This window comes from Schistocerca gregaria, chromosome 3, assembly GCF_023897955.1.
Source record: "Schistocerca gregaria isolate iqSchGreg1 chromosome 3, iqSchGreg1.2, whole genome shotgun sequence".
NCBI lineage: Eukaryota > Metazoa > Arthropoda > Insecta > Orthoptera > Acrididae > Schistocerca > Schistocerca gregaria.
Window position 1 is genome coordinate 132,502,676 of NC_064922.1, and position 12,343 is coordinate 132,515,018.

Here is a 12,343-nt window from a genome sequence, read left to right on the forward strand (position 1 = left end):
AGAGTTTCTTCAGAACTGGCTCTCCCAAGGCCATCAGTAGTTCCAATGGAATGTTGTCTACTCGGAGGCTTTGTTTCGACTTAGGTCTTTCAGTGTTCTATCAAATTTTTCACACAGTATCATATCTCCCATTTCATCTTCACATACATCCTCCTCCCTTTCTATAAGATTGCCCTCAAGTACATGGCCCTTGTATAGTCGCTCTATATACTCCTTCCACCTTTCTGCTTTCCCTTCTTTGCTTAGAACTGGGTTTCCATCTGAGCTCTTGATGTTCATACATGTGGTTCTCTTTTCTCCAAAGGTCTCTTTAATTTTCCTGTAGGCAGTATCTATCTTACCCCTAGTGAGATAACCCTCTACATCCTTACATTTGTCCTCTAGCCATCCCTGCTTGGCCATTTTGCACTTCCTGTCGATCTCATTTTTGAGACGTTTGTATTCCTTTTTGCCTGCTTCATTTACTGCATTTTTATATTTTCTCCTTTCATCAATTAAATTCAATATTTCTTCTCTTACCCAAGGATTTCTGCTAGCCCTCGTCTTTTAACCTACTTGATCCTCTGCTGCCTTCACTATTTCATTCCTTAAAGCTACTCATTCTTCTTCTACTGTATTTCTTTCTCCCATTCTCGTCAATTGTTCCCTTATGCTCTCCCTGAATCTCTGTACAACCTCTGTTTCTTTCAGTTTATCCAGGTCCCAATACATTGTGGTCAGCGTCCACATCTGCCCCTGGCAATGTCTTACAATTTAAAACCTGGTTCGTAAATCTCTGTCTTACCATTATATAATCTATCTGAAACCTGTCAGTATCTCCAGGCTTCTTCCATGTATACAGCCTTCTTTCATTATTCTTGAACCAAGTGTTAGCTTTGATTAAGTTGTGCTCTGTGCAAAACTGTACCAGGCGGCTTCCTCTTTCATTTCTTCCTCCCAATCCATATTCACCTACTACGTTTCCTTCTCTCCCTTTTCCTACTACCGAATTCCAGTCACCCACGACTATTAAATTTTCGTCTCCTTTCACTATCCGCAGAGCTAGTTGGCATATAGACCTGTACTGCTGTTGTAGGCGTGGGATTCGTATCTGTCTTGGCCACAATAATGCGTTCACTATGTTTGCAGTAGCTTACCCGAACTCCTATTCTTTTTATTCATTATTAGACCGACTCCTGCATTACCCCTATTTGATTTTGTATTTATAACCCTGTGTTCACCTGACCAAAAGACTTGTTCCTTCTGCCACCGAACTTCGCTAATTCCCACTGTATTTAACTTTAACCTATCCATTCCCTTTTTAAATTATCTAGCCTACCTGCCCGATTAAGGGATCTGACATTCCATGCTTCGATCAGTAGAATGCCAGTTTTGTTTCTCCTGATAACGACGTCCTCCTGAGTAGTCCCCGTCTGGAGATCCGAATGGGGGACTATTTTACCTCCGGAATATTTTACCCAAGAGGACGCCATCATCATTTAATCATACAGTAAAGGTGCATGCCCTCGGGAAAAATTACAGTTGTAGTTTCCCCTTGCTTTGAGCCGTTCGCAGTACCAGCACAGCAAGGCCGTTTCGGTTAGTGTTACAAGGCCACATCAGTCAATCATCCAGACTGTTGCCCCTGCAACTACTGAAAAGGTTCCTGCCCCTCTTCAGGAACCACACGTTTGTCTGGCCTCTCAACAGATACCCCTCCGTTGTGGTTGCACCTACGGTACTGAGGCACACAAGCCTCCCTACCAACGGCTAGGTCCATGGTTCATGGGGGGGGGGGGGGGGGGCTGTAGAACATATGCTTTGAAAATGTGTTGCCACAGAGAAAGGCTGAAAATCAGACATATTGACCGAAAAGCTGATGAGGAGATACTTACCTGAATTTGAGAGGTAATAAACGTGCGCCACAATTTGACAGAAAGGATCTATCAGTTGGTAGCATATAATATGAGGCATCTGTCAATAGATAATATCGTGACGGAGGGCACTTTGGGCAGTAAAAATTTAGACAAGACTAAGGTTTGGCTAAAATAAACTGGTTTAAGTGAATATAGTATCTACATCTTTATCTACACTATGCAAGTAATTTTATGATGTGTCATGAGCTTACTTCACATGTTAATGCTACAATAGTACTTTTTAACTGTGCAAAGGTAAACTGATGTATGTGATGTACGGCTTTTTCTTTCACAAACTTCACTTAGCGATGTTGTTCAAACGTTAATTATGTACGCAAAGATGACCGAGATTTAATCAGTGAGTGTTGGATAGCGTTAGACAAGCATGGATCAAATATTCAGACAACAGATACACCAAGGGCAGCCTATTGCAACGTATAGCAAGAATAACGAATAATGCTAAGAATACACTCTGTGGTACATAATCACGACACACAGTAATTGAAAAAAAACGAGGAAAATCAGAAGTCCCTAAGTCATTTTCCAGCTTGCTAGCTGAGATTCTTATATGTTTTACAACAAGGAGCCACATAGCACTTTCAGGCCAGTCTGCCAACACTGCCGCTCCGTTTGAAAACAACATGCTACCTTCCTCCGCAGGCAACAGCATAAGAGCGGCAACCACAAATAACATCGCGGGCAGTCAATTGTAGTGTCTCACTGGGAGCGTTAAGTTCGAGACAGAGTCGTCGCTCTGAATGAAGAAGGCAAGCTTTCGACTGAATAGGCTGGCAGGAGTATGGCATGCCATTCACAACCTTAAAGGTGTTGTGGAAGAACTACGTTGAAAGGGGCACTATCTGCAAAATTCCTGTCTCAGGCAGTACGAGACTGAGCACACAGCTGGAGGACTCAGAGCCTGAGCATAATAGCTCACTGTTAACGTTCCTAAACGCGAAACATTTGCGACGAGAGACCTATTTCCAAGGCAGCTGTGACAGCACCCCGAAGGCGGAGGGAAGCTAACAGGAACTCAGCGAAAAAATTTTGTTGTACCGAATGGTATTGCCAGTTCAAATGGTTCAGATTGCTCTGAGCACTACGGGACTTAACATCTATGGTCATCAGTCCCGTAGAAGTTAGAACTACTTAAACCTAACTAACATAAGGACATCACACAACACTCAGCCATCACGAAGCAGAGAAAATCCCTGACCCCGCCGGGACTCGAACCCGGAAACCCGGGCGTGGGAAGCGAGAACGCTACCGGTATTGCCAGTGGTCCATCTGAATGCAGCGTGGAAAAACGTGATTTGCACAGGTGACGATATGTTTTCCACGAGCAATAATGGCACAAGAGTAGTTTACGGGCCGGGAGGGACAAGATATTGCGAAGAATAAAAATGTGTAGCGACAACAAGCAGAAGTGTCCTATTATCGGCTTCCTGATGGGGTTGGGTTCCTGCGAGAGGAGCAGGAATACTTCGTAGAACTCAGGGAACCCTTGATAACAGGCGGTGCGCCCACATAATGAACGACGTGTTGTTGCCTTCAATACGGACACTGTAAGGTGAAGGAGAATTTGCGCTGGAGGAAGACCATTCAGCTGTGCATAAGTCCGCATGTGCACAGCAGAAGCTCTCCAACATGGACTCAACGTCATGAACTGCTGCCACGGGCTAGCTTCGTCCATCGGTTGTCTTTTCTTCTAGCGACGTCCTGAATACCATGCATTTATTGGGTCCAGAGGTCGAGTCTAGGGATAGACGTGTGACGTTCCGCGGTTCCATTCAGCGGTCGGGGATTTATTTAATTCACACTTACCAATACAGAAGCAACTGACGTTCACGTAGTTATCCTTGTGGTGAATTGGTATAACTTTAACAATAGATCTTACTGCCGCTTAATTGTTGTCGTTTGAATGCAGGATGCCTAAAATCTATTAAATGCGCCAGATATCGTACTCACGTGGATGCTAAATTAATTCAACTGAATATTGGAAATGGACAATAAATTCTGTTTTTCACTTATGTCTTGTTGAATTTCTCCGAAGACAATATGAGGTATTTTTTACTCACATCTCTTATTTTATGTCAGTGATGTGAAATGATGCACAGTCCTTACCCTGGGATAACAAGCCACTTTTGGAGTGCTCTCAAATGTCAATGAAAAATGAACTCTTAATGTAATCTGATTTGTACTATAGTACTAAATTTCAGGGACAATATCAATAATTTCATGCACCAAGACAGAGCTTAGAAGTATGAGACTAATTATAAGACTTCTGACGAGAAGGCGATTATCCATACCTCTCCTGCAAGCTGATTGTACCAACAAATTCACTTTAAAAATGCTCATTGTGTATATTGGGAGAACATGCGACAGCGAGCGTTTTGCAGACTTGCCCTTTTCGGAGGTCCACAGTTCCTTACCAGCGGCGGAGTACAGGGTGGGCAGCCAGTCGGACACGTGCATCAGTTGGTGGGAGACACGTGGCGTCTGGTGCAGCAGGGTGCTCCACATGAGCGCCACGCCCTTCACCGAACCCTCCCACAGCGTCTCTTTCACCTGCAAGACCGTACACAAACGCCCATCACTCCAATACATCGATCCTGCGTAGAGTGGTGCTTGTGCTTAATTCTTCTAGCCTGCAGCTTCTGCTGCCCGCAATACAGTAAAGTTCAACGGGTAGCCTAAAATCCAGTTTCTCGAGAGTGCAGCTAGAAAATAACCGTCCATACTGGAGAAAGGAGGGGGAATATTGGGAATGAGGGTATTTCCATAGAGCTGTTTACGTTGAAAAGATGCAATATTTATTTTTTTGGTATTATATCGATATTACGAAAACAATATTGTTTACGGTGTAACATAAGCATCAGTTAATATGGAAGCTGTATTATTAACTTTGCGTATGTAACAAGCACTTCCATCCAGAAAGCAAGTGATGTTTGTTACTCTATTATATCCGACAGATCTTTCGAAAAACAATTATTCTGTATTCTGTAAATAAAATGGGGTTACACTGCCATCAATACATTCGTTTCCGGTCATGAAACGGACAACATAAGGTCCTACACCACAGCGTTTATCGTTTAGATTCCTGCGCTATGGTACACCACACAACCTTTCCTTCAAAGCTGAGAGTAAATTTCTAATGAATGAATCCAAAGATGTACTTTGCTAGATAAGACGAGAAATAAGGTTATCGACGGGGAACTTCAAGTTTTTTGTATCTTTGATAACATAAAATACGGCAGAAGGATGAGGAACGAGCATTTAAATCCATGGAAAATAGCAGAACACAAGGAATGGCTTACAGCTACAAGTCAGTGAGTGGGACGAACACTGGAACACCAAGGAAAATAATAGGAGAATGATGGGAGCCAGATTGGGTCACATGGTGCGCAGAGTCTAGAAATAAAAGGAGAAGAAGGTGAATAAGAACAAGAGGTATAGAAGAGGAAAAAATTTGCAGTTCTGAGAACACCACATCATTCACATTACAATAGTCAGCAAGAGCTGCTTTACTTATTGGATGTGAATGTCATGTTGCATTCAAAAATTCACAATGTTAATCTTGTATTACAGTTTCTGAAATAAGCAATGGAAAAAAATCCATAAAACCCATAATCCACTGCATTACAAAAATAAACTTTTACTTCGGCGTGCATGAACACTGTATTTCATATTTATCCCTCAAATGACCACAGCAGTTGTTAGAAACAAAATATATATATATCACTGTCCTGTACTAAGGGATGTTGAGGAAGTAATTAAGGAAAATTTGAGATGTAGTTAACAAACCATGAATGTAGAAAAATAAGTAAATATATACACAACACCTCGAATTTTAGAGGAAACAGTCATAGTATAATAAATATGAAGAAATGGAACCGCTCACCCAGTCAGGTAACAAAAGTATCTAAGCGTCATACCACAGATACGTCTATGTACACAGCACATGTTTCAACAAAGTGTCCTGGAGAAGACGTTAATCACATAAGCGTTTAAAAATCCGCGTCTGTCTTGTGTCGAGCATAGCAGTGATTTTATATGGGAAAATATGTCGATCGGTAGTCCTGTAATGCTCTAATCGCCAAGCCATTCATTTCCTTTTCATATTAATTGAATTTATTTTGTGTCCGGATCGTGTTGGTTTTCTTCCATGACATCGAAATTTCTCTTGCTTCCTGGCAGTCTTTGTCTTTCTCTCCTGTTGTCTTGATTTTACTCCCATACATGTTTCACTCATAATTCACGGCGAAAGCCTACCTTGTCTTGACTTTCATGAGAGTGTTTATTAATAAATTTCTTTTCTTTTGGAGAGCGCCCTTGGCAAGGGCACCTCTTCTTTTAGTTTCTGAATATTGTATGTTATCTTCAGAACTGATGTTTCCTAACCAAGAGGACTGCTTCATTCTATCAACTATTTCACTGCGTTTCTACTAGTTGATTGGTGGTTCTTGCTTAGTATTAAGACATTTACTTTCTTTGCATTTACCTTTTTTTGGTCTTGTTTGAGGGACTATGCCAGCATCTGCAGCATGAAGTTCATATTCCATTCTAAGTCTGGAGCTCAAAACTTACAGAACCGATTATCTCTGTATTTATATGTATCACATATTTTAATGAATGAACTTCACTCTCAATAAACAACTTCAATTTGTCTGTAGAAATGATGTGCTGCGTCTGAGAAATACTGACTTGCACGACATACGTGAAAACAGACAGATTTCTGACATACATTGACGGACCAAAACATTATGTCCACCACTGCCCGCCGTGTGACTGAATGCTTTCTCGTAGTGCTGCGGTCACGCGGCGCGGTAAGGAAATAATATAAGCGGAACAGACCCAAATGGGTGGTCGTCTTGACGAAGATACGGAACGCAAATCCACTGATATAAGTGACTTTGACGAAGGTCCGATGGTTATGGCTCTAAGTCTGGGAACGAGAATCTCTGAAACGGCGAGTCGGATCGGCAGTTGTGTACTACTGTCGTGAACATCTGCGGAAAGTGATTGAAGGATGATGAATTTACGAGTATTGGATGTCCCTTTCTCATCACAAAGTGTGGAGACAAGAGCATTGCACGCTGTGTAACGTAGGATAGGCAGCGATCTGTGGCAGATCTGAAGACAAGATACAGTGCTGTTGCCGTCACATGTGTTTCGGAGCACTCGGTTGAAGGCAGATGTTGAAGATGGAGCTCCACAGCACACGACCCCTACTTGCTTCCGTGTTGACCCAACGACATCGTCAATTTTTTCCTTACACGCTTTCTGTGGCAGATCTGAAGACAAGATACAGTGCTGTTGCCGTCACATGTGTTTCGGAGCACTCGGTTGAAGGCAGTTGTTGAAGATGGAGCTCCACAGCACACGACCCCTACTTGCTTCCGTGTTGACCCAACGACATCGTCAATTTTTTCCTTACACGCTGTCTGTCATGCAAGCGAATGGGTGCTTGAAACATGCGCTGCACCAGAGATGCAGGCCGGTGATGTCAGAATTATGCTATAGGGCAGGTTGAGTTCAGCTTCCGTGGGAGCTGAGGTGGTTACCGAAGGCATCGTGGCAGCTGTGGACCACGTGAACATTACTGAGGACCACCTGCATCGATTCATGCTTGATGTCTTCCCCAATGGCGATGACATCTTCCGGCAAGGTAACTGTCTGTCACGAGATCAGAATCGTGCTGTAGTGGTGTGACGGCAATGATAGTGAAATCACAGTGATGCCTTGGACAGCAAATGCAGCTGATCTGTACCCGTTGGAACACATATCGGGCGTGAGCTGCGCACAGGCAAATCACCGGCCCATAATTTATGGGAATTTCATGATATGAGCGGTGGCATATGGTCTCTCATACATCGCGAAACCTACCAAGAACTTTCTGATCCATGTCAAGCAGAATCACTGCAACCAGCTATTAAACAGGTGGTCATATTGTTTTGGTTCGTCAGCGTATTTGTGTGCTTAATAAATTATAATAATAAAAAGCTGGTACAGATATGACGAAGACCAAACATGGAAAGCTGAACATTTGCTCTGCGCCACAGAGAAGTTCCAGAAGTCAGTTTATATAAAATTCTGGCTTCATTGCTTTTCATTTTCCTAGACCATACACCTTGACGCTTTTCGGCTTGGATCACCACCACAATCTATTTTAAAAGTCCATCGACACAGTCTCGCCAGATTTTTACATACGTACAAATATGTAGCATAAGCTAGCGCTCAGTTTGATGGTAGCTTACGCCGAAATGCCTTAAGCTGTATAGTACATTAAAATAAAACATGATAAAGGTAAAACGTTACATTAATTAGTTCTGTTACGATCATGGAATCCTGTTTGATCTTATTTCATTTATTGACATAAATTATACAGGTTCGCTAACAATTCCGAAAGGAAATGTGACAATGGTGCCTGAAATTAAAGAAAATGTCTATCGTTAGTATTCTGAATACTTCTGCTCAAAAAGATAGGCTTTGGGGAAAATTTACCATTTCACACTCTTCACGCAGCAGACATTCTGGACCTGTACTTCATTCCCGTTACAGATGCATAACATGACGTTAATAATAACAGTATCTAATAGGATGTAGATAAATTGTTCGCCTCTTGGAAGCTCTCTTATATACAGTCACTATTTTAGAAAAAGTTTAATACATACTGTGACACCTATGTTGACATCTATATTTGAAGATGGTGTCTGTTCTTTTGGACCTGTCCGAAAGAACAGATACCATCGGTTACCTTGCAGCTCTCGTAGAACGAAATGATAATAAAATCAAGACCCTAAGCTGTCGACAGGCGTTGAAGTACATCAACGAGGACAGTTGAAAATGTGTACCACGACCGGAACTCGAAACCGGGATCTCCTGCGTACATGGCAGACGCTCTACCCATCTGAGCCACCGAGGGCCCTGAGGACAGTGCGACTGCAAGGATTTATCGCTTCCACGCTCCCCGTGACACCCACATTCCCAACTTCATGTCCGCACACTGCATTGGCAGTGCCCCTGCCCGTTACACTCATTACTCGCGGCAGACAATCTTACCGAGTCCCGTGAGAGTTCGGGCAATGCGTGTGCATCCAGCATGGAAGAAGAAGGTCAATGGCTGGTTAGCGTTTAGTCTTCGGGACTCGGTAAGAATGTCTGCCGCAAGTAACGACAGAAATGGGAATGGGCACTACGAATGTAGTGTGTGAAGTTGGGAATGTGGGTGTCACGAAGAGCGTGCAAGGGATAAAGCCCTGCAGTCGCATTGTCGCACTGTGCCCTCGGTGGCTCAGATGGATAGAGCGCCTATCATGCAAGCAGAAGTTCCCGTGATCGAGTCCCGGTCGGAGCGCCCACTTTCTACTGTCCCCGTTGATGTATATACGTCTCAACAGCTTAGGGTCTTGATTTCATTATCGTTTCATATTGACATCTGGTCCAGATACTACGGTTAGAACTGTTCCGGCGTAACGTCAAATGCCGACACTCTCGTAGAGAACGTTAGAGCACAGACGGCTGTGAGACGAAGTACGCTGACCGACACCTCTGTAGGACGACACCGAGACTGCAGTGCCATCTACAAGAAGAGGACATACGCGCCGCTCTGCCTGGCCGCGGCCTAGTTGAAGACTAGCCGTTGTGCGAGCTCTACAGCATCTAACATTCATGGTGGTGTCTGTTTGTGCTATATCGTGTCTCCCTACCACTTTAGCGCAACGACGCTCTGAGAGTGTTTTTTAGGGAATTGACTAGTTTGAACCTGGGACACGTTGCTGGTAAGGAGACGCCAGACCACACATGACATGTAGAATTCAGAAGTGTTCAGTGAGACTAGCGATGATATAATCAAATACTTAATTATTTCAGCGTCAGCTCCACTGCACTCCCTGTAAAAGAATCTTAATACTAACTATATTTAGTGGAAGGGCTTCAGGGCTTTCCTATTTTTAGTTAGCTGGTAAAATAACCTCGAAAAAGCAGTTAAGTTTACCATTGGAAATTTTATTCTACTCACAAAACATTGTTTATAAATTGCACTATTTATAAAGGGAAGTGTTTTAATACAGGATGGTAAAAACCAACTGAGTTCAACCAAAATGTGAACGAATATTCCCTGAATGGGTTGTACAATGGATCGAAGGATGACCTACGCCAAATCACATCTATAATCTAGGTTTAAATTAAGTTTCACAAAAGAGAAAACTATCAAAATGCTCTACGGTGACCCTCAGTTATCTTTAATTACTTATCTAACTTGTCGTAAATTACAGTCGCTGATGTAGCTTCTCAATAACTATATAACAGAAAAATCATCGCGTTTCAGATTTTTACTTCAAGTGGCAAATGTGAACACCATGAGCTTTAATTGACGATCGACACTAGTATTACGCAAAAAAGGGGGTGTAACAGATGAGACTTCTGCAGTTCTGAGTGAAGCCTTATGCACTGAAAAATGCGGCATCGCGTGCGTTCATTACCTTGTCGGTGTTTAGGCAGCGTCAAGGCGGTAGCGGGCAACACAGCTCCTCTCACGTTGCCTTCTCGGAACTAACTACTTCTCCTAACTTCTCCTTACTAACATTTACCGAAGTTGGTTAAAAAAAAACTATCTGGCTGTGTTTTCATCTGACCAATCAGGGTCTCAATGGCTCCGCCTACAAAAAATTCTGTCTATCCAATAAGAAACGTTATACTTTTCGTGGTGGGGCAATGTTTTTAAAGTTTGCAACGTAACAGAGACGCGAAAAAGTCTCACGCTAAAACTTGCAGCTGGTGTGGTCCTTTTAGCGTTATCGTAAGATCTATACTGTTCTTCTGGAAGGCTCTAGCTTTCAGCAAGGGCCTGGGTGGTGGGGGGGTGGAGGGGGGGGGTGGGGGGGGTGGCTCTTGACGCAACAACAGAGACACGAAAAAGTCTCACGCTAAAACTTGCAGCTGGCGTTGTCCTAGTGGTTAGCTGGCGACGTTGGTGTCCAGTTTGTCCCTTATCGTAGGGCCTTCTAGCTTAACACGGTTCTGCTCTCGGCTTCTGTTCTCGTTTCTCCCCTCGGAACAGCGTCTGTCTCAAGGTGGGAAGGTATGACATACATTTAGGCATTCTTGTGTTAGTCTGTGGTATTCCATTTGCTCACTCGTTACTCGTATTACTTTGGTTAATTTAATGTCACGATTTATTTGGAGCTATGTGACATACTACTGGATTTGCTTATCATGTCAGGGTTTACATGGAGGGTGTTGGATTTGCCTGACACCTTACAAGCAGCGACTTAGGAACTGTATTGTCTTATTTTTATTAAGAGTTGTATACACTGAAAAGTTTTTCTTAATTTGTCTGTCGCCCATTGATTGCGACACAGCTTTTTAAATTCTCGAGATGAGTATTATCATTTATCTTAGTGCAATAAAAATTGATTAATACTACTTGCTTGAATTGTTGTCTAGCGATCCGAGAAAGCAGGTTTCCTAGGCACCCCATATTCGACAAGTAGGCAGGACTCAACAAGATTCGAGATATTTACCAGAGAAACGAGAAAAATAGAGTCGGACTAGCCTTTGGAGTTACAAAACGAAGATGTATCAGCATGGCTTGGGTTGCTCTCTGGAGTGTGCTGCGATGTGACGTACTCACCCCTCGGAGCGGCCAGTTGGAGCCCCAGTTGGGGTAGGTGCCGATTGTGGGCGCACCGTTGTCCGAGATGAAGACGACGATGGAGTTGTCCAGCATGTCTCGGGCCTGCAGCGCCGTCATCACGCGCCCCACAGACTCGTCCAGTTTGGCGATCATCGCTGCAAACACATCAGTCCACTCGATGCCACTGCACCACTTGTTGTCATGTATAACTACCCTAAAATACCGGCGGAATGAAGGTAGACATCTTATTCACTTGAAACTTTCGGACTAATACATCGAGGTCGATGTATAAAACAATCTAATAATGTTTCCTCCCCGACTTTGGTAGACATCTTGAGAGGTGAAGCGGCGAACTCCAATGAGAACTCCAGGGGGCGCCGAATATATTGTCTGTGTGAAGCGCGCCACAGTCCATCACATGACGTCGGCGGCGGGATTATCTCTGGTAATGACAACATTCTCGATTTAAAGTAATCGATCGTCGCATTCTTGCAGTACAATGTCGACATTCGAATTTTATCTAATTTAACACCTTCCTCGTTTCTGTTAAAACTATTATGTTGTTTATAAATCTCCACAGACTCTCTATTTATGCGAGAATGGTAATCCGATGTTTTCTATATGACCCTAATGTCATTGAGTTTATTTCATGATCATCCTCTTGGAGAACGTGTTCCTCTACGGTAAATTTTTACGTATGTCCCAGGCGTCAACTCGTCTTCTGTTCACCCAGAATGGTGGTAACATTTCTTTTCGTGGTACCAATATAAACCATTCCACAACTACAAAGAATATTATGTACGTCTGGTAT

General features: G+C 43.1%; 1 protein-coding gene across 4 annotated transcripts in view; it reads right to left on the reverse strand.

Moving 5' to 3' along the window:
• Window positions 1-12,343, reverse strand: part of LOC126355866 (arylsulfatase B-like) — a 278,969-nt gene that overhangs the window by 14,109 nt on the left and 252,517 nt on the right. For all 4 annotated transcript variants that reach the window (XM_050006366.1, XM_050006365.1, XM_050006367.1 and 1 more), the window contains exons 6-7: window positions 11,530-11,687; window positions 4,328-4,463 (exon numbers count right to left, since the gene is read on the reverse strand). In XM_050006366.1, coding sequence (XP_049862323.1) covers window positions 4,328-4,463; window positions 11,530-11,687 — 294 coding nt within the window. The remainder of the gene's footprint in view (window positions 1-4,327; window positions 4,464-11,529; window positions 11,688-12,343) is intronic.